Source organism: Microtus pennsylvanicus, chromosome 6, assembly GCF_037038515.1.
Source record: "Microtus pennsylvanicus isolate mMicPen1 chromosome 6, mMicPen1.hap1, whole genome shotgun sequence".
NCBI lineage: Eukaryota > Metazoa > Chordata > Mammalia > Rodentia > Cricetidae > Microtus > Microtus pennsylvanicus.
The window spans coordinates 46,818,224-46,845,258 of NC_134584.1; the positions used below are offsets into that span (position 1 = coordinate 46,818,224).

Consider the following 27,035-nt stretch of genomic DNA (forward strand, 5'->3'; position numbering starts at 1 on the left):
GTATGCCAGGCACCCAGATGTCCTCACCTGTCCTGGGCAGGGTGCTCACTCTGCTCCACATTGAAGGCCACAAGCCTGGCTCTGCTCTTGGAAGGCTGGGTTGAAAGGCCATGAGAAAACCACCGTGTGTGCTGCCTCCAGGATACAAAGCTAGTGGGAGCCAGTCCACTCTCCTTCCCATGTTCTCATTCCTGATAGATGAGCATCCTGATAGGGTAATTACATTTGCCATCAAAATATCGCCTCTCTCTCCCACTACTATTCTTCCTAGACTATATATTTTTCCTCCCTGAGAGTGGAGGTGAAGTCTTGAGTTTTCTTCTAGCTTTATTAGAAGACAGAAGTAATTTTAAGGAAATGTCAAAGCAAGAGTGCAGCTATTTCCCTGAGCATAGATAAGTAAGTGTCCTGGGGGCGGGGAGAGAAGAGTCATCAAACCCCATTGTGTGTCCAATAGCATGAAAAATGTAAGGACAGTTTATTCCCATTTTACAGATAAGGAAACCAAGACCAAAAATTATGTAACTAGTGTATCAAGATACAGTTCAGGCCTGGGCCTGACTCCAGAGCACCTAACCTTCCTCAGATCCTCAGGGTTAGAAAAGGCTTACACAGAGCCAAAAGATACATGCTGTCCAGGACTCTAAACCTCAGTGGCCACTGATTGATTTCCCTTCCTAGGAGAGCCCTAGCATCTGACTCTCTGCAGTGACTTCAAATGTTAGGGCCCTAGAGTTTCTCTTCCTGCCTTCCTGACAGTTCAGGTTTCTTTATTGCATAAACACCATTGAATGGCTGGAGGCCAACATTCCTTCCACCTGTGGCAGACTTTGCCCAGCCCCAGCTGGCTTCCTACTCATAAAAACTAGCTTAACTACTTACTGGGGTTGTTGTATTATTTTGGGGTTTGTTTTTCGTTGTTTTGTTTTGTTTTTTCCTTAACAAAAGCTAGGTCCTGTTACCAAAATGGCTCTTAAACTCTTCTCAAAGCTTCATTGCAAGGGAAATGGAACTATTAAAAGACCATTGCTTTATAATTGAGGAAATTGAATCAACTTGTTTAGAGACAGAAGCAGCAGAGGACTGAGCTGTACCAAGCTGTTCTGAGACAAAACAGTGCCCTGCTCTGACGTGGCTCTGCAGGCAGCAGGCCTGCGCCATCTCTTCACTCAGTGCTGAAGTCCCCAATGCTTCCTTGACCTTCCTACTGAACTACCGAGTTTACAGCCATTGGTGGAAAGCTTTGTCAGATTTTGCATCTTGGGAGAGATCTTAATGTTTTGTTTTTTTTCTGTAATATTTGAAGTATAAATACCATAGTTTTTTTGTTTGTTTTGTTGTTTTTGAGGTGGAGTCTCCATGTATAGCCTTGGCTGTCCTGAAACTTGCTGTGTAGAGCAGGCTGGCTTCAAACTCAGATATCTGCCTGATTGTGCTGGAATCAAAGGAATGGTATATATTACATGCAGAGCTTGGACGTGGAGTGTCTGTGAAAAACTGCTCAATATTGCCAGGTGTGCGGGGACACAGCTGTAATCTCAGTGCTTGGCAACCTGAGATGGGAGCAGAAGGATTGGAGACCAGGTTACACTATATAGTTCCTGTCTCAGAGCTAATAGCAACAGTAATAATAATGGGCAGTTGGAGATGTAGCTCAGGTGGGTGAATGCATGCCTAGCATCCAGAGACCGTTGAATCTGATCCCAAGAACTGTGTAAGCCAGACATAGTGCTGATGCTTCTTATCTCAAGACCTGTTATTATTGATGTTGGGTGAGAGATACCCGAGGATCCGTTACACTGTTCTCTCTACTATTCATGTATATTTTGTTTTCCTTATTACAAGCTATTAAATATTTTTGTAATCCTATAAAACTATCACCCGTTGTCTGTGCTGTTTCCACACTGCTGTACCCACAGAGAACAGGCTTCCCTTTTCCACACAGCAGTTTAACACTGCGGCCAGACTGAAGCACACTGCGCAGTGAGGGAAGGGATTAGGTACCTGTGGACTAAGGAACTCTGGTCTACCTGTGACAAGGACAGCCAGCTGCATTTTAGAGTGGCAATTGCTCTTAGAGTGGGGACATTACTGTAGACCATGAAAAGGAAAAAAATAAGGATTTTTTATGATTTATTTACCTTTATTTTATGTGCATTGGTGTGAAGGTTTCAGATCCCCTGGAACTGTCTTTACAGACAGTTGTGAGCTGCCATGTGGGTACTGGGAATTGAATTCGGGTCCTCTGGAAGAGCAGTCAGTGCTCTTAACTTCCGAGCCATCTCTCCAGCCCAAGGGAAAAAAATTGAATTGTTAAATGTGTTCTCTGTACCAAAATGACACAGACTAAACTGAGCTCCAAGTCCTCAGTGGCACAGTTATTCAATAGCAGTAGCTAATGGACCCTCCCTCCCTCCCTCTCTTCCTTCTTTCCTTTCTTCCTTCTTTCCTTTCTTTTTCTTTTTCTGAGACAATGTTTCTGTATGTAGCTCTGGCTGTTCTAGAACTCCCTACCTAGAATTCAAACTATTAACTGTGAGCTTATGTCATCATGTCCAGCTCAGTACACCGGGCTACATGCGGCTGAGAATAGCTATGAATATATATATATGACAATCCAAAATAGATTCATCAACTTACCTAAAATGTTTTGAGGGATTTTGATTTTTTTTCTTTTTTTGATTATTTTGTTTGTTTGTTTGTTTTAATCTTTTTTTTCCTAGTAATGCCATTGCAGGGTTCTTACATGTAAACTTTATAAATGTCAGCAACCTGTCACAGTGTCAAAAGATTAGACACATCAGCTAGATTAGTGGTTGTCAGCCTGTGGGTTGCAACCCCTTTCAGGTCAAATGACCCTTTCACAGAGTTCTTCTAAGACCCTCAGAAAACACAGATATTTAAATTGCCATTCATAAGCCGGGCGTTGGTGGCGCACGCCTTTAATCCCAGCACTCGGGAGGCAGAGGCAGGCGGATCTCTGTGAGTTCGAGACCAGCCTGGTCTACAGAGCTAGTTCCAGGACAGGCTCCAAAGCCGCAGAGAAACCCTGTCTCGAAAAACCAAAAAAAAAAAAAAAAAAAAAAATTGCCATTCATAACAGTAGCAAAATTACAGTTATGAAGTAGTAATGAAAAATTTTTTTATTTGCTTCTGTTGTTTTATTTGCTTGTTTTTCCGAGACAGAGTTTCTCTGTATAGTTTTGGAGCCTGTCCTGGCACTCGTTCTGTAGACTCACAGATGTTGTGCTTTCCTGCCACTTTAAGGGACAAGCCACGCCCACTCCCATTACCTCTGACCTGCCTGCTGCCATCTTGCCCCCTTCCTTTTCTGCTTCCTTGATGTGCGCACGCGTTCTCTCTGTCTCTCTCTCCTTTTATCTCTTTTCTCTCCTTATCTCTCCTCCTCTCTCTTTCTCTCTCTCTCTCCCTCCCTCCCTCCCTCCCTCCCTCCCTCCCTCCCTCCCTCTCTCTCTCTCTCTCTCTCTCTCTCTCTTCCCCTTTCTCCTGTAATAAATATTTTACCTTTATGCCTATCTTTTGTGTCTATGTGTCTGTTACCCGCTGCCACCGCCTACCGGCGAGTGCCCTCCCGCTGGTGGGAAACTGTAGCTGCTTGTCGCATGGTGGGCTCCGCCAGCCTGCCCTGGGGATCTTGTGGGGACCGACTACCGTCTCTTCAGGGCTAGCAGCTGCACTGCAAACATCTTAGAAATATTTTAGGAATAAGAACAGAGATCACCTGCCTCTGCCTCCCTGGTGCTGGGATTAAAGGTGCGCACAACCACTGCCTGGCCTAACAAAATTAATTTTAGGGTTGAGGACCACCACAACGTGAGGAACTGTATTAAAGGGTCACCACATTAGGAAGGTAATAAACACTGTGATTTTTAAATTACAAGTGATTCTTATTTATACATGAAAGACAGCCCCAAAAATTCTGTCAGTTTTTATTTTGTGACCCTTGTAAGACATTAACTTAGTGGATTTCACTCATGTTTTATTTTACATAAGTCTCTTATGGCTGCATCAAGCAGGATCTTGTGTTCATTCCAAGCTGAAGCAACTTTATCTCTGGCAATTCTCTAGTTCTTCCTGTGCGCAAAAAGATTATTGGCCCTATTGATGAAATCACACAATAGACAGAGTGGTATCTGCTTATTTTATATGTGCATCTGGAATTAGGACTCACTGAATTCATTACAAGGACAATGGAAGGATGTGTAGCAAAGGTAAAGATGCCGAGCATTGTTGCCGAGCCGCAGCTGTTTTCTTTCAGCTTATCTGCTTGTGTGTTTATGTAAACAAAGCAGAACTGTGGTTTAAAATTCCAGACTTCCATCTCCTGTCAGGTCGGTTCTGACCCCACAGAAATTCTTGTCACTTGACCATTTATAATAAGGCTGGTTGGGCTTCTTTGTGGGGGTTTTGTTGTGTTTTTCCATGAGCCTGTTATAGAAATACCTGAAACCATTCGACAGTAACCATGCTCCTGCCTCAAAGCACACACAGCCGACTTAACCTCTGCAACCCTTGCTCTGCTAACCTCTCTGAATCTCATTGGAAATGGGCTAACAGGCAGTCGCAGACTGTGTTCCATTTGGCTATTTGGTGTGTAGGTTCACAGCTGGGAATCTAAGGACACAAGACAATAATAGTGGACAGGGTAGAAGCCTGAGGCTGAAGCTGCAAACCCCTTAGCTGCAGGAAGGAAGGGTTGAGCTGCCGCATCGGCAGGAGGGAATGTCTAGACGGAGTCAAACTGCAGCCCCTCTTCCTCACCCTCACCCCTTTCTCCCTATGCCTGGGGATTTAGGGGATTGCTTCGCCCGTGAATTATTAGGCATGATGTTTTCTTTTATTAGGTTGGAATGAAATACAGAAACCTAATCCTGAAACCTGGGGGATCTCTGGACGGCATGGACATGCTCCAGAATTTCTTGCAACGTGAGCCAAACCAAAAAGCATTCCTAATGAGTCGAGGCCTGAATGCTTCATAGACCGGGGGGATCCTGGGAGCCATCCATGTCTGGAGGACAAATCAACACCGCCATGTGGTGCCGGCCTGGAGACTGAAGGGAGTTTTACCAATGAAAACTTAGATTTCTATTGATTTGCTTTTGTTTTTTAATTTTAAAAATTATACAGATATAAATGGAATTATAAATACTGTGACCTAAGAAAAGACCCACTAAAATAATTGTACTATAAAATTTCATAAAAATAGATTTGATTTCTTTTGATAAAAGTTTCATATGAATGTAATTTGATTTTTTTACTATTATAATCTAGATAATATAATGTAAGAGGGCTAAGAATTTTTTTAATTGAATCACAAACATGATATAATTTGATCCTTGTTATATCTTGAAGTTTTATACTTGAGATTTCTGAGCTGATAAATGAATCATCACATTCTCGCTGGTAAATGTTTTCTCAGAGCCCTGTGTCACCTTTGACCCTCTGCCTCCCAGCTGAGTCACTTCGCCTTTTCTGCATGTCTCTAGTCAGCAGAATCTATCTCAGTTTATCCTGCACAGTGGGCTTCGCGAGTCCCAGCGTACTGTAACACCTTAATTATGTTTCTCCACTTAGATTTGTTTTCCTTTATAAAGTTCAATTAGGTAATATTTTTTAAATTTTAGTTCTATATGTTACAAGTTTTGTGTCTTGCACTAAAAGCCTAATTCCACTTCCACATGAAAGATATCAAGTCTTTGGTTGAAGTCACAAGTGAGACAGTAGAGTAATTTCAGATGTCTTTTGGATTCTTCTGTTTCTTTTATTTTTGCTCTGTATTTTTTTTTCTTTTTATTTTGTTTTATTTTCTTTGTGTGAGGTAATATCTCACTCTGGAGCCTGATTAGCCTGGAACTCATGTTAATCCCCCTGCCTCAGCCTCCCAAACCTTAGGAATGTGAGCCACCACATTCCACTTAGTTCTAGTGTTCCTAACAACAGATTAGACTGTGCCTCCCTACTAACCCCTCCCTGGATTCAGTAGGTAGACTTGCCGAGGGAGAAAGGATGCTGGGTGGAGCCACGAGTTTGGAAAACTCCAGAAAAGGTGCTTTGGAATGGAGAATTTGAGAAGAGTTGCTCCCTAGTGTGGCGTGGACAAGCAAGCTGTGGGGAAAGGCTCTCTGGGAGCTGCCCCCTGAGGTGATTTCTCCGTGAACTTCCAGATCGATGTCCAACTCAGCAGCAGATTAGTGTGCTCACACCGTTTATTTTAGCCGGGGTCTGCTCCCAAAGGAACCAAGTAGGCTACCGAGAAGAAACTGTGAGTGAACTGTGAGCATGCGCCCTGCAGGGTCTATACGCCATTCTCTTAACACATACATGAGGAAGGACTTTGCTGGCTGGGGACAAAAGGAGAGCCCTTCGGTTCTCTAGACCAAGTGGACTTTGTGTTAAATAAAACATTATGTTGTGTAATAAAGTTACACACAGCAGAGAATGTCAAGGACTTGCATGCAGAAGGAAAGCCCTTTTTTCTGTAGTTTGGTTTTTGTGGTGCTGGGCAGCAAACCTCCGGCTGCTTCATCCATGCCAGCCACGACTCTGTTCTCCCCAGCTGTGTTTACGGTGGTCTTAGAAATCTCTGGGAGCTTCTCATATCTTTGCCTACCCCCGTCCCCAACTTTTGTTTTCCACTCTCAAACAAAAGAAAAAATTCTCTCTTCAGCTTTTTACTGTTATTGCCCACTGCATCTCCTTCAGAATAACTATCGTGAATCTTACTTCACTTGGGAAAGCTAACGGTTGGTGTGTAAAAGACCGCACACAATAAAGTCACATCACTGTCCACAAGAACAAGCTCACATTTCTTTCGTGTTTTAATGTCAAAGCTTGTATTTACAAGAGAGCAGAGACACGCTGTCTCAGCCACCCAACCGCCCAGTGCTGTGCATACAGGCGGATGCCACCATAGTGCGTTTTTATTTGGTTGAATTTTCCAGGATGTTCTGTTTCCTCATAAAATGCAGGTTCAGCACACCTGTTCAGCCATGTTCTTCCCCTGTTCTCTAGCCGATGCCTTTTCCACCTGCTAATTCCTGCAGCCCAGAGCCTGGCCTAAATTTCCTCCCATGCTACTATGTCAGCAGCATCTGCCGTCAGAGAAGCTGTGTGCTGAAGAAAGCTCCCACCGAGTCATTCCGCCAGGAGCCTTAGTATCTCTGTCGACACGACACCTCTGTGACTGAGAGATATGACTGGATGGTTCGGGCAAAGTGGATTCCTAGCTATTGAGTGTAGAGAGGTCATTAAAGTCTTTAGCAAGAAGTTCCTCTCAAAAGTATCCATGTGTAAGTAACAGCTGGAGTAGTTGCATATGATCATGATATTGAAATTAAAAGACTCCATTACTGAAACAAACTTGAGGTTAGTCGAATCCCATTGCCAGGCATAGGTAAGGCCTCTCTGGAATAATATTACTTGGCAAACAAAAGTCTTGGCAGTTTCTGGCCAAATTTCAGTATCAGCTCTCTTTTTAGCATACTTGGTGGGAAAGCACAAAGCCTTTGAAGACTGGAAGAAGTTCATTACCAGATCAAAAGTCCCTCTGGATTTCAATTTGGTAAGCTCCCATGGGGACTGGAATACTGTGTTCCATTTTAGGAAACACACTTTGAGCAGGCTTGGGTTAAGCATTACAGTGTTTGGAGACACGGGAACAAGGCGGTGCTGACTTTGAAAATAGCCCTCCATAGGAAGGTTCTTCTGGAGCACGAATTCTCACTGTCTCAAATACTTGCACAGTATGGGAGAGCTGATGTCATGGCTAGCGATGTTAGAGCTTAATGGTAACGGTTAGAAAATAGCAAGTTTCTGTTCAGTAGGAAGAACAGCTCCCGTTGATTGAAACACTTCTTGCTGTTGTTCGTGTGTGTTCGTGCGTGTTCTTAAAGAACCTGTAGCTCCCAGGAGTGTTGCATAGGAGGTTCCATGGGTAAGCTCTGAGGTTTCCTTCTGTGATGATCAGAGAAACATCATTCAGGTGAAATGTTCATATTCTGGGTCTTATAGAAAGGGCACCAAGAACTGGGGATATAAAATATCCGCCAGACAAGCACAAGGACCTGAGTTCAGATCCCCAGCACCTAAAAAAAGCCAGGTATGGCTATAATCCTAGAATAAGAAGGTTATGGACAGGAAGATCCTCAGCTCACTGGTCAGCCCACCTAGACAAATTGGTGAACTCCGGGTTCAGTGACAGCCTGTCTCAGAATAAATGGAGAGACCTAAGAGGAAGATACGCAATATTGGTCTCTGGTCTCTGCATGCATCCTGGCTCACACACACATGCACGTGAATGTGTGCACAATACATGTATCATACACAAGCAGAAAAGGCACTGCCATGGTATGGTATAGCTTTCCTCATACTGTGGCAGACCGCTGGTGGCTGAAGTACCGTACCCATCTGTGGATTGCCTGCATTTGCTGGAGTGTCTCAGTCTTCTGTGGACTCTGCCCTAAGTGTTAACCCTGACGGTCAGCTTGACTGATTCAAGAGCCCCTCGGAGACTGAGGTGCACCTCTAGGTGTCCAGGGAGGGTGAAGAGGGAAGGCCTGTCTTCAGCAGCCTTGGAGCCCATATGTGATAAACTAAAAGGAAACTGGAAGAGCAGGTTTCTCTTCCTGATGTCCACCATGGGAGCCCCCACCGCTCTGCCTCCTCCGCACCCACCCCTTCACTGACTGGAGCTTCTGAAATCATTGGTGCTGACGTGTCTAAAACTTATCTCTTTTTGCAAACCCACTATTCTCGTAAGCTCCAGGGAGTCAACTTGGATCCACCTCTTACAGGTCCAATGGACTTCAGATAAGTACTGTCAATCAACAGCCTTAGTTTCTCTGTCTACTGCCTGTTCCTTTGGATGGGATCCCCACGCCACCCACCCCATTGCCTGGTCTTGGTATTCCCCTCCCTCAGTTACCAAGACCTAAGAAAATAGTTCCCCCCTAAATTATCTATCTTCTGCCAGCATCCTGCCAGGTCCAGGTGTCCCCTCAAAAATCTGCATCCCGGGCAGCATCAGAATGGCTACGTCCATCCAGGTGGTCCAGCCTCACACACTGCTTCAACTAGGCCTGCACTTCCTAGCGCTGGGCAGTCCCATGGAGCCGGACAGCGTGTGAAACAGCCAGCTATCCCAGGACTTGTCCCCCCCCCCCCAGTCCCACCTTTCTCTGGTCCCGGAAAGATAGCAGTGCTCCCACTCCCTCCTCCTCACCAGCTACTCCTTCCTATTTCTATAATAAGCAAAAGCAAGGAATGTTAGTTCCCGCCCCGTCACCAGGTGCTTTTCCACCATCAACTGTGCGACATGTGCACCTCTTAAAAGTGCCGGTAAATCACAATGCCTTCTCTGGCTCGCCTTACTTTCCTGTCTGTCTGCCTCATGTCCTCACTCCTCGAAAGCCTTCCACTCTTTCTCTCCCCCTCTCTCCCGTCCCGCAATAAACCTCTTACACTAGATCTGTTAGCATTCTCTTAGGGGTATACCTTGGTAGGGCCGCCGCAGGTACTCTCCCACACATTGCTTTTTGTCCTTTCATTTGCCTCCTCCCCTAATTCGTAGCCCCTTTAACTTTTGCGTCCCTGCCTTCTGCGTGCTGAGATTAAAGGCACTCGCCACCACGGCCCAGCTTTTTTTTTAAGCGTATGTGTGATTGTATGAGTTCATGTGCCTCAACTGCATTCAGGATCCTGAGGAGAAGAAAGCATTAGAGACCTAGAAGTGGAATTACAGACAGTTGTGAGCTGCCACGTGGGTACTAGGAATTGAACCTGTGTCCTCTGGAAAAACCGCCAGTGTCTTAAGCCCTAAGCTGTCTCTTATAATGGTCTGTCCTGTCCCTTTAAGAGACAAACCACGCCCACTCTCCCCCTCCACTGAGGCAAGCTGATCTTCAGATTCCAGCCTGACTGAGTCCTCTCTCTCTCTCTCTCTCTCTCTCTCTCTCTCTCTCTCTCTTTCTCTCTCTTTCCCTCCCTCCCTCCTCCCTCTTTCCTTCTCTCTCTCTCTTAGAGGTAGCTTCTGTCTCCCTTCTTCCCACTTCTTCCCTACCCCCTCTGTTTCTCTCAGAGGTAGCTTCCATCTCTCCCTTCTTCCCACTTCTCCCCTTCCCCCTCTCTGTTTCTCTCTCTGCCCTCCCCCCTTCTCCCATTCCCTTCCATAGCCCACTAAATAAATATCCAACTTCACCCTGCATGGAATGCTCATCTGTCTCGGTCTCCAACCTGCCACATGGCTTCCTGCCTGGGACCTGGCTGCCTTTGTGGCCTGCCGTGGTGATCTTGGGACCCGCTGCCAGCTGCCTGCTGCCACTCAGGCCACTCAGGGACCTGCTGCATAGTCTCATAGCCCACTGCCCACTGCCACCACTTGGGGACCTGCAGCATTTTACTTAAACCATTACATCTCTCTCTCTAGACCTAGAAGCAAAGCTTTGGTAAAAGAAAAAGAATTGAAAACTCCTAAAGTAACAACAAGGATTGTTGGAAGGGACTTGATGGGCAGAAAGGCTTTAGCAGGAGTGGGAAGGGATGAAGAGGGTAGTGGGTTGAAAATACCCGGAAGTATGTGTGGTGGTTTGAATAAGAATGGCCCCAAAGTCTCACACATTGAATGCTTAGTCATCAGGGAGTGACACTACTGGGAAAAGGCTCAGAGGGGTGGCCTTGACTGAGGAGTGTGTTCCTAGGTTCTCTTCCTGCTGCCTGGAGATGAGGATGTAGAACTCTCAGCTTCTTCTCTAGCACCGTGTCTGCCTCTGTGCCTCCATGTTCCCTACCGTGATTGTATTGAACTAAGCCTCTGAAATTGTAAGTCAGCCCAGTTAAGTATTTCCCTTTATGAGAGTCGCCATGCTCGTGGTGTCTTTTCACGCAATAGAATGGTGACCGACACAATATGCATATAAGAAGTTGTCAGAGGAAGCAAAATTTTAAAATGGTTCTAGAGGTTTTCTTCTCTGTGATCATGTATTCTCAACCTAGGATTTCTTTTTCCTATGTTGGGAATCAAACCTAGAGATTCATATCTTAGTTAGGGTTATTGTTACTGATAAAACACCATGGCCAAAAACAACTTGGGGAGAACAGAGTTTATTTGGCTTACTCTTCCCCATCACTGTTCATCATCTAAGGAAGTCAGGACAGCAACTTAAGCAGGGCAGGAACCTGGAGCAGGAGCTGATGTAGAGGTCCTGGAGGCAGGAGCTGATGCAGAGGTCCTGGAGGCAGGAGCTGATGCAGAGGTCCTGGAGGCAGGAGCTGATGCAGAGGTCCTGGAGGCAGGAGCTGATGCAGAGGTCCTGGAGGCAGGAGCTGATGTAGAGGTCCTGGAGGCAGGAGCTGATGCAGAGGTCCTGGAGGCAGGAGCTGATGTAGAGGTCCTGGAGGCAGGAGCTGATGCAGAGGTCCTGGAGGAGTGTTGTTGGTTTGGTCCTACTGCTTGCTCAACCTGCTTTCTTTTAGAACTCAGAACCACCAGCCCAGGGATAGCACCACCCACAATAAGCTGGGCCTTCCCACATCGATCGCTATTTAAGAAAATGTCCTACAGGCTTGCCTGCAGCCCAATGTTATGGAGGCATTTTCTCAATTGAAGTTCCCATGTTTCAAGACTCTAACCTGTGTCAAGTTGGCATAAAACGAGCCATCACACTTCATGTATGTGAGACCAACGAGTGCTCTATCGTTGAGCTACATCCCCAACCCCTAGAATCTCTGATTTGCTTGAGGATCTAAGAATAAGGCAGAAGGTATAGGTATCCCATGATTGCCCTGAAATTATTAACAATTTTTACATGCATGGGAAGGTCTTTACCTTTAATTAGGAAAAAAAATAAAGCACCATTTTAGACAATTTGCTTTGAACATCTGTTTTTCAATCCAGAGACTCTAAAATACCTAATACACACTGGTCCTAGAACTGAGGATGAAAAAGAAAATGACAAGCCCTCACACTGGTAGAGAAGGCAAGTAAGTTCATAATGCATTCAAACAAATTACGGTGCAAATATATGTATTAAATATCTTTCTCTGTTTTTTTCACCCAATCTAGTTTATTCCACAACTATATCACTGTGCCATAGAATTTTAAGTGGTTACCATGCCACTTACCACCACAGACTTTGATAACAAAACGATTGTTCCCCTGCCCCCAACCCTTTCCCATGGTTCAGTAGAAAGACTAAGTAGCGTTCTTCCCTGCTGGCTAGACTCAGTACAAAGGGCTCACAAATGTTCATTGAAAACATTTTGCAATCAGTGTGTTATAAATCAGCAAGCATCAGAGAAATGATGTGGGGTCTTCCCTGACCTGAATATTATTATATACCCCAAGACACCAAGGCATCCACTGGAGCCAGAAAGGATGTCTTTAAGATGAGTAGTTTTTAGAGATGTTTCAGCATTAGTCATGACTCCTTTCATCCTTCTTCCCATCAGTGTGAGTAATTTCCATTGCTGCTAAGAGCCAAAGGAAAAGCACTCCAACACTTCAGTTCCTCATTGGCCTAGGATCTGTGCCTTCCTTTATATGAATAGAACATTATTAAGCAAGTCAGTGACCAATTACCGAATCCTAACAGTTTCACAGTTCATGACAAGGATGAAGATGAGCCCTTGAAAGCATAGCCCATTTCCTTCTGGTTCTTCAAACCACACGCTTCCTGGAATTCCTTGGTTCTGTCTTAGCCCTGTTCTTTTATTTGCTTTAAGTAGTAAGTTACACTTGAGAGGGAGGGAGGGAGGGAGGGAGGGAGGGAGGGAGGGAGGGAGGGAGGGAGGGAGGGAGGGAGAGAGAGAGAGAGGTTGCATGTATCACAACTGAAACGGTTTAAGGGGATGTGAAGAGCAGTTCCCCTCCCACCCTGGCCCTGTCCAGTTCTCCCCCAAGGTGAATGCATCACTCTTTACACCCTTCCTAGGAATACTTTGCACAGAGGCACTATGCCCTGGCCCTGCCCTCCAAGGCGGCATCTTATCAGCATCTTGGAGATCTGCTTCTTAATCGGTGGTTACCTAGGAGCCCATATATCAGTGTGTGGTAATGTAGTCATCCCTCTTCTGATAAATATGATACATCTTCCCATTGTCTCTGCCCTGTTGGCTGCTCTTCTTTTGGTGTTGAGCACTGACTCCAGGACCTCTCACGCTGCACTTCCCACTGGGCTATCCCCCAGCTGCCCTTGGTTCCAGTCTTTGGACATTTTATACAACGTTGCCAACATTATTTTCTTTTTTTTTTCTTTTGGTTTTTCGAGACAGGGTTTCTCTGTGTCTTTGGAGCCTGTCCTGGAACTAGCTCTATAGATCAAGCTGGTCTCGAACTCACAGAGATCCGCCTGCCTCTGCCTCCCGAGTGCTGGGATTAAAGGCGTGCGCCACCATCGCCCGGCTGCCAACATTATTTTCAAAGATACATTGTTTTCCACATCTGCCAGTTGGTCTGCTAAATAAATTCTAAAGAATGTAATTCATTCCTGTCTCCAAGGATAGAGGTGTTTCAAATATTGGCAGATTTGTCAAATAGAAGCCACATGCCTTGGTAGTATTTATTACAATTGTTTAACACTGAGAGAGTAAAAATAAACGAGGAAAAGTGATGATTAGCAAATAAAGGCCCAGTCCAGTACACATATTGCCTTCTGGTGACTGATGAGAAAAGATGGTTTCTTTCAGAGAGAAGAAGGGAGAGGTTTCAGGCAGCAATGTCTCTCTATTGATGACTGGGTAGGGTCCAAGGAGGAATGCTGGGCTCCGTCCTAGAGCCAAGCCGGCATCAGTGACTTTGTGTCCAGGACAAAGTAGAGAAAAGCAAAAGGTGTATTTTGTCATCCTTGCCCCAGTCAGGCATCCCTCTGTGGTCTTAAATGTTTGTGACTGACACATGGGACTTCTGTTGGGACACACGATGCGATCACTGTTCTCAGCATGCGCGTGGCCCTCTAGGTCAGCTTCAATTATAAAATCTTCAGCCAGGAAGCCATTTGCTTCCGTTTTGTTCAGTTGCCATCCCAATTAGCCAGTGAATTTCCAACTAAGATCAGGTGGCAGGAGAGAATTTATCACGGTTCTACCTACTATACCCCGTTTTTTTTTTTTTTTTTGTAGTGGCCTGTCACCTTTCTAGAAGTGGTGGGCTGGGAGAACGGAGCCTAAAAACAAGGCAGACTAAAGTCTTACCCAACTCTTTTCAGATCCTCGAACCATTCACACTCTGAGGGTTAAGGAGAACTACATAATTAAAATGCATGATCACAAGGTCAAGCCGCATGGGGAAATTTCCATAGTCATATCAACAAATAACAGAAGCCGGTTGTAATGAGGGATCTGAGGGAAGCTCACTCCGATCTGCTACACCTTGGAGGAGCATGAAAACACGTCCCAAGAACATTTCTGTGTTTTGAAGAAACTGAGGTGACAGACTTCCCATCCCCGTCCAGCATTTTCTTACAGGCCCTCAGAGCTTTCCCTGCATGACCCCATTCTTGGACTATGTTCCGACAGCAGGGTCTCTGCACAGTGACACTTCTCTGAGACCATTTGAGGTGACCAACTTTGCACTGTCTTTCCTAAGCCCACCTTAGTGTGGGGAGAACAGGAGCAGCCTGGTGGTGTCTTTCTAAAAGAAATGCAAGTTCCATGTTCCCAGAGCTCTCACTGTCTGCTTCTTACTGTCATATTACTAATTTTTTAGGAGATAATCTACAGCCTCTGATCTCGGCATCCACAGGACCTCTCTCCTGCTTCCTCTTCCTTTCTCACCAAAGCACCACGTACACAAACAGAAGGTTTCGGTTCATCTGCGTGGACACGACAGAAGTCTGGGGCAGAGGACGTTACTGGTGCAGCCCTGCATAACACATCTAGACACTTTTAATTGGGGGATGGGGAGGGAGCAGTGCTGTTTTTACACAACACCCCAGTTCTAAATAGTCGTCAGTAGCCTGTTGTCTACAGGCAAGAGAGAGGCTTGCAAGACTCAGGGTAGATTTAGAAGGAAACTCCTTTCCAATGTGTTTGGGCTGGGACCCGGGCTGGGGCCGGGACCCAGTGGGAGAGCACTTGCCTGCACCCTGGGGATGAGAACACTTGCGCAGGATATGAAAGAGCCTCTGTAGCCTTTCACAGCTCATCAGTTAATTTTGCTTTGTCGTTTGCTTTTGTTTGCATGTGGCACTGGGCCTTGCTTGTGCAAAACAAGGCTTTTACTGCTGAGCTTCACCCCACATCTGCTTAAATTTTGAGAGAGTTTTCACTTTGTAACTAACCCAGGCTGGCCTAGAACCGTTGATGCTCCTGTTTCAGCCCCGAGTGTTGTGGTCACAGACGCGCACCACCATCCTGTTCCCATCAGCCTGTCCTTTTGTTTTGCTCTGAAATTCACGTGTTCATTTGCGGGTGTGCATTTTTGCTTGTGCACATATATAGGCCACAGTGCCTGTGCAGAGGTCAGAGGACACTTGTGCAAGCCTGTTCTTTCCTTCTACTGTGTGGGTCCTGGGCATGGAACTCAGGTCATCAGCCTTGGGCGAGTGCCCCTACTCAGTGCGTCATCTCTATTGCCCTCCACGACTCCTTTGGCTTTGCTTTATTTTTCCTCCACTCAGCCAGGCTTTATTGGAAGCAGAAACACACACACATGCGCACACGGAGCCAAGCACACAGAGACACACTTCGTGGGAAGGGGATTTGGAATCTGAAATCCCTTAGCTAGTTTTAAATAAAATAACTTGTTCTAGAAAAGCCAAACTGTTCCCCCTATGTAGCTACTGAAATTCTAGTTAAGACATGGTTTAGGAAGTACAGGGAAGGGACCATACTTGGGCATGAAGGAGGACCAGGGTCTTCCTGAATGGGGACCAGAGCCATGTGGAAACAATGTTTCCCCATGATGCTCCTTGGCTTCCACATCTATAATTTGATCTCCCATGATCCTTAGCGGCTGCTTCTGTGAACTCTCCTTAACAGTGACTATGGCTTCTTCAAAGCAAGAAAAAATACTTAAGATGGTGTCTTGGGAATCTGCACCATTTACTGTAGGACCAAACATGGCACGGAATTGATATTGATGAGATATTTCTGTGGGCTTGCATTCACCCAGCAGGGCATCAAGATGTAACCTTGAACTCACAGAGATCCCAATTGCTAGGTTTAAAGGAGTGCACCACCATACCCAACAAGGTTTGGGGAAGCCAGAAGAGCCATCTTGTTTTGTAATTATAGTATAACTTGTGTTAAAGCCAACAGAGACACGTTCTGCCTACCTCATAGGTTTCTCGGTGCCCTGTCAGAATTCATCCGGGGCCAGTTTCTCTAGTGCCAGTGGACAAAATGTCAGCACGTCTGCTGGGTTCCATTGGGATAACAGAAATGAAGTCATTACTCCGAGAGAAGTGTTTAACTCACATGAAACACACTGATTCTCCCAGGTTAGGGTCACTGGTCCGGCAGCGGTAGCTCAAAGGAGCCACTTAAGGAAGCTGAGGTTTTCTGGAATTTGAAGAGGCAATGAGAGTGGTTGATGTGGGGGCTGAAGGGTGAGCACTTGAAGGTAAGAGGCTGTGAGCTGGGGCCAGTGCAGGAAAACAAGCAGAGCACTGACGGTCAGAAGACAGGACCCTGCCAGCCTGCACTACATGAGTGAGTCCCAGGCTAGTCAGGGCTATGGTGAGACCTTGTCTTGGAGAAGAAGAAAAAAAAGAGGAGGAGGAGGTGGAGGAAGAAAGGATCTTGGTCCAAAGTAAGTAAGGGAAGTTTGAATTTGAATTTATTTTCCTTCCTTCCTTCCTTCCTTCCTTCCTTCCTTCCTTCCTTCCTTCCTTCCTTCCTTCCTTCCTTCCTTTATAGCCCTGGCTGTTCTGGAACTCACTCTGTAGGCAAGTGGCCTCAAACTCACAGAGATCCGCCTGCCTCTGCCTCCCGAGTTCTGGGATTAAAGGCGTACGTCACCCCAGCCAGCCAGCAGGAGTTTTACTTTTCAAAGGTGCTGAAAGAGGTCTAGCTGCTTCTAAAGAATTGTCAGAACTTCTTACCCTATATAATCAAAGGCAGGAGTGAAAAGGAAGCTCGTGGGCTGGGCCTGGTGGTCCCTGCCTGTAATCTGCTGTTTGGGTACCAGAGGCAGGTAGTTGTCAATTTCCAGGCCAGCTTAAACTACATAGTGAGATTCTATGGCGGGAGAGAGAAGACCCCATGAGACTGTCGTTATCTCTGTGTAGAAAAGCATGTCTAGTCATATTTCCACGCGGTGTTACCCAAATGGACCCTAGCTGGAAACGTGGAGCTGTTCAGCACGCTGGACAACCGCTCACAGTATTTCCAAACAGGCTGGTTAACTGTTGGCTCGAGCCTCCACCAGTTAACCTGCATGAAGAAGTCTCCCAAGTCAGAGGCTCCTGTCTTCAGTCTGATTCTTTCCTTAAATATTAAACTCACTCTTTACCTCTGTCCTTAGTGGTGGTCTCTTATTTCTGCAACATGAAGCAGAGAAAATACATTGTTACATTGAGGAGTTTTTTATTTTTTGGGTTTTTTTTGGATTTTCGAGACAGGGTTTCTCTGTAGCTTTGGAGCCTGTCCTGGAACTAGCTCTTGTAGACCAGGCTGGCCTCGAACTCACAGAGATCCGCCTTCCTCTGCCTCCCTAGTGCTGGGATTAAAAGCGTGTGCCACCACCGCCCGGCTACATTGAGGAGTTCTGTTGCTGCCAAGACACCGAGACAATTAGTGTGGGAACTGAAATGCTTCTTCTGTCCCGGATGGGTTTGAATCTCCCAGCCTCCCTCCCTCCCCCCTCTCTCACCTTCCCCTCCCTCTCATCATAGGATTAAATATTACCCTTGTCCTCACCCTCAACCAACATGGAAATATGGTCTCATGCTTGCTAATTATCTTCCCATTCCCTCGGTCATTACGATGTAAATTCAGAGTTAGTGGCCCGACCTCTTCTCCCAAACCGGGAAACTCTGGGGAGCTTACTGTAAGCGTATCCAAGTGCTGGGGAATCTCAGAGGTGGACACTGTGTAAAGAGAGAAGGGTGTAATTCAGTATTGTCATCTGAATATTCCAGGAGCAAGTTCCAGAAGCCCACCGGACAGGGTGCCAAATGCTAATTAATCTAACTCATTGTCTGTGCTATTCCTTCAACTCTCCGCTCTTGGAGTTTCTCCAGCGAAAGAGAATATTTTCCATTCTTCATACAACATGCAAACATTCTGAACGTTTTAGATGATTCCCAAGTGAGTAAGAAAACATAAGGTAATGTTTGCTTGTCTGTCTACAGTTTAGAAAGAAAACTGGTACCGTGTATATCTTTATTTCCTCTTGTTATTTATCTATAACATATGATCCAGAGCATTTCAAAAGACAAAATAGATTGACTTAAGATAAATCACAGCGAAGAAGTACCTAATATCTCCTATAATCTTCCACAGTAGAGAAAAAAAAAGATACTTGCCAGTATACTGTAGTGGAATACGTTCAACAGATGAGAGGTTCAGATACATAGAGTAGAAGGAGAGAAGATAAAACGATGTCCTTCTGAATCCACTGGTCTGTTAACATGAAATATAAATATGGTCAGTAATTCCACTCTGACAGTGACTACCGGACCAGCATCGGCACCTGCTCAGGGAAATACCTGCTAAGGTGTTCATAGTAGCTGTCTGTAGAACAACAGAGAATAATGTACGAGGTTTATCACAAAGGACTAGATGCACATAGGATGTATAGACTCAAGCTGCTTATTAATACACAAAAATAGATATAACTAAGAACCAATACTGGCCAGAAAGTGCCACTGCAGAACATTAAATGTGTGTGTGTGTGTGTGTGTGTGTGTGTGTGTGTGTGTGTGTGTGTGTGTTCAAAACAGCGGCACACGCTTTTTCTGGGTCTGTACGTAGTAGTATAAAAATATCGACACAAAAACAGACACCAAACTCACCAGCATGTGGTTTCCTTGGGTGAAGGGAAAAGGAAACAGGATCCAAGAACGATACGCAGAAAGCCACAACTACAGCTACAGCTTTTTGTTTTGTGTGTGTGTGTGTTTCTTTAAAAACCTAGTACATGGCCAACAAGATCAGCTAGGAAAACACTTGCTGTGCCATGCTGATGACTTCAGTTTGAGCCCTGCCAACCCATGGTGGGAGAAGAGAACCAGCTCCTGGAAGTTGTCCTTGGACGTCCTCCACGTGATGCTGTGGCACTAGCATGCACACACATAATGTTGATGATGATAACAATAATAGCAATAAGTAATCTAAAGAAATGCAAATACAGAATAATCTTAAATTTTTTTGAACTTTGTTATTATTTGAAACATCTTAAATTTTACAAATACTTTTTAAAGGATTTGTGGGTTTTAAAGAAGCCTCTCTAACATCATTCATGCAAAACCCATGTATAAATTAATACTTCCAGAATAAGTTATTAAAAGATATTCCTTGTCCTATAAAAGCCAAAGCAAGCATCCTTGCCTACTGAAAAGCATAGACAGTTTAGTATCTGGGTCCATCATCTTGTCTGCAGGGCTGCATGGCCATCCTGAGCCCCCCTCCAGTGCTTGCATCTCAGTAAAGCTTTCACAGAGGCCTTCTTTGGACTTAGAGAAACCCCAGCTTGGCCACACGCGCTGACTTTGACTGTTGACTCTATCTCCCCAGGGTCCCAGTCTGCGTTTACCTTCACTCCTTTTGTCTTTGCAGACAGAAACCCAGGGACCTAGAGTCACCCACAGGCAATGTATCCATGGATGCAAAAATGTATCCAGAGTCACAGGCAATTCCTCCTCCCTTGCCTAGAATGGATCTGGAAACAATACGTGAATAAAGCTGGATAGTGAGGAATTAGGAGAGATTTACTCATGGCTTCTAAGGCAGAGTAAGCAACAGAAAGAACAAGTCCCCAACTCAGGCATGGCTGTATATAGACTTGAAGCCCAGAAACCAACAGCCATGAGACCACTAGGCTGAAAACGAAGCCAGCCTTCTGGAAGAGAGGAGACGGAAGGCGTCTGCATGAAGATGTTACCTCACAACACTCAAGAAAGTGAGCCTGTGTGGTGCTTTAACCAGCGGTGGCTCAGGTCCCTTAGCTCTGTGTGGGGGATTAGTGTCTTCCCTGATCATTGAGATGCTCAGTAGGTGAAGGCACTTGCCAGAAAGAGCGGACTCCACTAAGTTATCTTCTGACCTCCACACACATCGCACCTCATGCAAACACAACAACAATAACGAGGAAGACGGGATCAAAGTGAGGCAATGTGAGCGAACGTGTTTATAGCGTACAAGCTGCTGTCTAAAGGCAAACTGTCAGTACTAACTGCTGTGAAGCCTGCAGGATTAGTCTTAGTACAGTATATGAATTACATGCCTTAGAAATATAGTCACTTGGCTCAGCCCTTTCTAGGCCTGAGCCAGTGGAGGACACAGATGTCCCGTGTGTCACCCTCCACCCGCCCTTTCCCCACCCAGGCTTCTTGGTCTGGGGAGAGCACAATCAACCCAATGTCTCTTGTGAAGGGTGGTCAGGCACCAGAGGTTTCTAGGCCCAGCACCCGATAGACTCCTGCTTGATTGTGCTGACCCGTGCCAAGCTGAGTAGCCTGAGCTACCAGCTGGGGTCATGGTCAGTGACATCCTGGCTCGGCTGCTGCCGAGAACCATGTCTGGGTCTGTGGTCTTACCATAGCTAGGGTCTGTTTTGATGTTTCTGGTCCATGATGCCCAGGTCTAGGGCAAACCTGTAACCGCGTTGGTGTCCGAGGGCCATGCTGCCATGATGTCCATGCCAATCCAAGTAGCCTGCACTGCTACGTAGAACCATGGTGGCTTCCGGGCTGGGGCTGCTGCCTAGAACCATGTCTAGGTCCATGATCCTACCACATCTGGATCAATATTGATGTCTGTGGCCAATGTTGTCACCAAGGACCACACAGATGCCTGGGGTCTGGGCCGAAGCCTTTGACCATGAGAGTGTGCAAGGGCTGTGCTGTCACCAGGGCCATGCTGATCTGAGTGGCCTGCGTTGTCACCCAAAGCCATAGTGTTGTCTGGGTCATGTCTGGGTCTGTGACCCCACAGCAGCCAGGGTCTGGGTTAACGTTCATGGCTCCTGTAACCACCAAGGGCCATGCAGATGAGTGGGGTCTGGTCAGCCACCTGAGACCATGTTCGTGTCAAAAGACCATGCTGCTGCTGGGGCTATAGTAATCTTGGTGGCCAGTGCTGCCACCTGGAGCCATAGAAATGTCCACTCCGGGCTGCTGCCTAGAACCATATCTGGGTTCGTGGCAATGTAAGTCAGGTCCTGGCGTGATGTCCATGGTTTCTATACCCACCAAGGGCTCTGCAGATACCCAGGATCTGGTCAGTCACCTGAGACCATGTTGGTGCCCAAGGCCATACTTATCTGGGTGGCTATGCTGCCTTCAGAGCCATGGTGACATACAGGCTGAGCTGCTGCTGAGGGCCATGTCTAAGGCCATGGTCCTGCTGTAGTTGGGGTCTGTGATGATGTCCGTGGTCCTTGCTAGCATAGGGGTCACTGGAACCATGTTGTGCTGAACTGACCCTGCCCTTCACTGGCTCTGGGGTACCTGACCTCACCCCTCAGGGGAGAGAAGCCTCCCCCATCCCTCATCCCCACCCCCCACACCTCTGCACTTGGGAAAGATGGTCCCATACCTCACTATAGGAGTGCACCTCACCTGGGCAGCACACTAGAGTTGATTCTGTTGTCAGGGATGCAATGAGTCAGCCCAAGGCCTGAGAGCAACAGAGCGGACCCTGCCCTCCCTCATCTGCCCTTTGCTACCTACAGCAGGCAAGAGAGCTGTACCCAAGGTCACAAGAGTAAGAAAACTAGCCCTGCCCCCTCACCAGCTACAGAGCATGCCCTGCACCCCTCCTGGGCACCACACTAGAGCTAACCCTGTTGGAAGTGGTCAGGTGAGCCAACCCTGAGGACATGAGCACAGGAGAGCTGACCTTGCCCCTCCCCTAATATGCCCCCTACAGCAATCAGGAGAGAGGGTCCTGCACTTTGCCTGGGCGAAATAGTAGAGCTACCCCTGGTGATATGAGTGTGGACGACCTGGATCTGAGGAGCTGACAAGCAGGAAAAATGGCCCCACTCCTTCCTGCAGGCTGGACTAGGTGAGCTAGCTGAGACAGTGCTGGAGAGCTCACCTTGGTAGTGACCATGAGAGAACGCTGGCGGGCTGACCAACCCAGCTACCACCCAGGCCGAGAACCAGTGCTGTGAGTTGGCCACCAACAGCTACCTCATCTATGAACTGTAGGAGCAGGTGAAGGGGACGAGCCTACAGATCCACAACACAGGACAACACAGGATATCCAAGAGGAGCCCCGGATAGAGTCCGTTATCGGTGGGGTAGCAGAAGCCAGAGGCCTCAGGCCAGACCCATGACTCCTGGTGGTGAGCCCTTTGCAAACGAAGCTGAACGGACTACGGGGTAAACCACGTGACCAACAGCCACACTACAGCGCCTGCTATGAGATTCTTCACTCTTTTTCTTTTGTGTTTTTTTGTTTGTTTGTTTTGTTTTTGTTTTTGTTTTATTTGGTTTTGAGTTTAAATTTGGTTTTGTTTTGGGGGGAGGTTGCAAGGGCAGGGGTGCATGCCAGAGGACAGGGAGCTCAGTGGGATTGGAATGCATAGTGTGAAGTCCACAAAGAATCAATAAAAGTTTTAAAAAAACTCATAAAAAGTATAGTCACCTTAACTCGTTTATTTTAAACACTTGGAGAAACTTTATGCACTCTACCGATCATTTTAAAACACAGAAAGTGCTGCGTATCTTTAGCAGCAGACAGAAAACCGGAGCTGTACGTTCTATTCAGCTGCAGGAAGGCAAGGCTTTTTTTTTTTTTTTGACTAACCATTTATATTAAATAGGCTAAAATGTGTTCGCCCATAAAATACGGTCTTCTTACTTCAAAACTGCATGTACGCCAAAACCTCTCGCGTCAGCATTCCCATTTGTAAAGAGGGCTTTCCCAAAGATTAAAGGAGAAAGTCTATGCGAAGTACTTAGAGCAGGAACTGCCGCAGCGCACAGCGAAGTCACAGCCACCCCTCCCTTGGCTCTACACTCCAGACACGTACAAAACACATTCGTCAGTTCTGGTAAGAACTGTATTCTTGTGTTCTCACATGTTCTTTTTTTTATTTTTAAAATAATTTTGCTTTAGGGGAAATGTCTCATTCTTAGTTTTCAAACAAGACATTCAAAACAAGGTCTAGCTCAGTGGGTCCCACACAAGTCTCATTACGTGAGTTCAATCCCCAGAACCCATGTAAAGGTAAAGAGTGGGCACTGATGTCACAGAGCTGTCCCCCGCTTGACTTCCACACAAGTGCTGTGATATGCACACATTGCATTAATGCACATGCAACACACACAATAACTAGATAGATATACACCAATAGATAGATAGATAGATAGATAGATAGATAGATAGATAGATAGATAGATAGATAGATGATAGATGGATGGATGGATAGATAGATAGATAGATAGATAGATAGATAGATAGATAGATAGATAGATAGACAGATAATTTTTGAAAAGCATTCATGTGGGCTGGAAGATGACTTTGCCTTTAAACAAACTGGCTGCTTTTAAAGAGAACCTGGGGCCGGGCGGTGGTGGCGCACGCCTTTAATCCCAGCACTCGGAAGGCAGAGGCAGGCGGATCTCTGTGAGTTCGAGGCCAGCCTGGTCTACAAAGGGAGTTCCAGGACAGGCTCCAAAGCTACAGAGAAACCCTGTCTCGAAAAACCAAAAAAAAAAAAAAAGAGAGAGAGAGAGAGAGAGAACCTGGGTTTGATTCTCAAGACTCACATGGCAGCTCACAACTGTCTGTATCTGTAACTTTGTCCCAGGGGATTCAGTTCCTTCTTCTGGCTTCCATGGGCTCAGGGCATACAAAGTACTCATAGCCATAAAAAAAACATAAAAAAAATTGTAAAACACAAACAATACACAAACATAAAATCTAAATAAAAAGCATTTAAAATTTCCTGGATATTTTTGATAAGCAACTAGACTTTCCTCTGTCTATTACGTTACAAGCACAGCTGGAGAAGTGGCTCAGTAATTAAGAACACTGATTGTTCTTCCAGAGGACCCAGGTTCAATTCCCAGCACCCACTGGACAGCTCACAACTGTTTTTAACTCCGGTTCCAGGGGATCTGACATCTTCACACAGATGCAACAACAACGCACACTGCGGTAGTCAGAGGGCACACTGCAGGAGTCAGAGGGCACACTGCAGGTCAGAGGGCACACTGCAGGAGTCAGAGGGCACACTGCAGGAGTCAGAGGGCACACTGCCGGTCAGAGGGCACACTGCAGGTCAGAGGGAACACTGCAGGAGTCAGAGGGCACACTGCAGGAGTCAGAGGGCACACTGCAGGAGTCAGAGGGCACACTGCAGGTCAGAGGGCACACTGCAGTAGTCAGAGGGCACACTGCAGGAGTCAGAGGGCACACTGCAGTAGTCAGAGGGCACACTGCAGTAGTCAGAGGGCACACTGCAGGAGTCAGAGGGCACACTGCAGGAGTCAGAGGGCACACTGCAGGAGTCAGAGGGCACACTGCAGGTCAGAGGGCACACTGCAGTAGTCAGAGGGCACACTGCAGGAGTCAGAGGGCACACTGCAGTAGTCAGAGGGCACACTGCAGTAGTCAGAGGGCACACTGCAGGAGTCAGAGGGCACACTGCAGGAGTCAGAGGGCACACTGCAGTAGTCAGAGGGCACACTGCAGGAGTCAGAGGGAATCAGAGGGCACACTGCAGGTCAGAGGGCACACTGCAGGAGTCAGAGGGCACACTGCAGGAGTCAGAGGGCACACTGCAGGAGTCAGAGGGCACACTGCAGGAGTCAGAGGGCACACTGCAGGAGTCAGAGGGCACACTGCAGGTCAGAGGGCACACTGCAGTAGTCAGAGGGCACACTGCAGTAGTCAGAGGGCACACTGCAGGAGTCAGAGGGCACACTGCAGGAGTCAACTTCTCTGCTTATCTACATTGGTTTCAGGGGTCAAACTCAGGCCTTCAGGCTTGGCATCAAGGACCTTTACCCACTGAATCCCCAGGCCCATCTTATCTTTTTAATGTGTGTATGTGTTTAACTGACTGAGTGTGAGTGTCCAAGGAAGCCAAAGGTGTTGGATCTCTTTGAACTGGAGACACAGACAGTTGTGAGTTGCCTCAGAACCAAAGTGGGAGTTTCTGAAACAGCAGTCAAAGCTCTTTTTGGTTTTTATTTGTTTCTTTGTTTGTTTTTCGAGACAGGGTTCCTCTGCTTAACTCTGGATGTCCTGGAACTCACTCTGTAGATCAGGCTGGCCTCGAACTCAGAGGTCTGCCTGCCTCTGCCTCCTGAGTGCTGGGATCAGTAAAAACTTTTTAACCTCTCTCTACCTCCTTACCCATCTTAGTGGTTTTTTCAAGACAATTTATATTTCACAACACTAAAATATTTATACTTCAGAAATTCACATTAAAAGAAAGCATGAATGCACATTTGAGTTGTACACTAGTAAAAAGAGGTCACATCCTCATTTATATACTACAAATCAATGCCAGTCTCCAATTAACTGAAACCTAGTAAACACTTGCTGCATACCGGGCACTTGGTAAACACTTGCTGTATACCAGGCACTTGGTAAACACTTGCTGTATACCAGGCACTTAGTAAACACTTGCTGCATACCGGGCACTTGGTAAACACTTGCTGCATACCGGGCACTTGGTAAACACTTGCTGTATACCAGGCACTTAGTAAACACTTGCTGTATACCAGGCACTTTACAGTCTCTGCACTTGACTCTTACTTCCCTACACAAAGCCAGAGGGATCTTTTTGATCTCTCTGATCAAAAAGAGGGAACATATTGAATGACTGGCCGGGCTTGGTGGCACACACCTCTGACCCCAGCACCCAGGAGGCAGAGGCAGGTGGCTCTCTCTGAATTCCACATCATCTAGGGATACACAGTAAAACCCTGTTTCACAAAACAAACAAAAACCCATCCAAGTGATGGCATTCTCCGATCCAAACTCCATAGTAACTCCTTATTACGTTTAAATTAGAAGTGGAAGTTTCTGTCGTCTGCCATATCTGGACTTTGTTCCCATCTTACCTTCTTCTGGTGACACCACTGTCCCTTCTCTCCAACCACACTGGAGTCCTCAGGTTCTCAGACATTCCAGCAGCACCCACCTCAAGGCCATTGCTTTGGCTATGTTTTCCTCCCTAACAGCTACATTGATTGTGTGCCCACTTCGTATCAGGGAGGTGATCCCCGCTATCTCCCTCGAAACAACAAGCGACATACTCAAACAATTTCCCTGTTTTCACGTGGCGTCTATCAGGTGAGATACCGTGTACTTCATTTTAATTTTCTGTTTCTGTAATGACGTTGCCCAGTAAATATTAATCCACCTATATTAAAATGAATGAATTTATGTGCAGTGACAGAAAGAGGCGGGTAGTTAGTGGCCTTGAGCTGGTGAAGAGGAGTTGAGTGGGAAGGAGCGATGTGTGATGGTTTCCTACGGATTGGACACAATTGTTGCAATCTTGAATCAGGACAGCTGTGGTCACCTACTCAAAGCCACCATGAGATCAGATCTGTCAACACACTCTCATGGGGCTTGAGGAGAAAGCTCACAAGGCCATCTGCTCCAGAGGATACATAAGGAATAGACCGTTGCTTGGAAGCCTTATCAGACCGTGTGTAGCCGCTATCAGGTGATGTCCCCACGCTCCTGTAAGTAACCCTCGTGAACGCAACAGCTCACCATGCTAAACTTGGGCGAATTTTGGGGGAGGCTGACACTGTCCTTTCTGGGGTGAAGAGAAATAGAGTCCCCAGGAGAAGTCACACAACACAGATACAAGGAATGCATTCTATGTCTTTATTACTTGGATGATTATGTGGATACATAAATTACTGAAAACTCACTGACGT

General features: G+C 46.4%; 1 protein-coding gene across 1 annotated transcript in view; it reads left to right on the plus strand.

The window, feature by feature from the left end:
- Nln (neurolysin) overlaps window positions 1-5,248 on the plus strand; it is an 89,228-nt gene extending 83,980 nt beyond the window's left edge. The window contains exon 13 of the mRNA XM_075976159.1: window positions 4,866-5,248. Coding sequence (XP_075832274.1) covers window positions 4,866-5,000 — 135 coding nt within the window. The 3' untranslated portion in view covers window positions 5,001-5,248. The remainder of the gene's footprint in view (window positions 1-4,865) is intronic.
- Window positions 5,249-27,035: the final 21,787 nt, after the last annotated feature.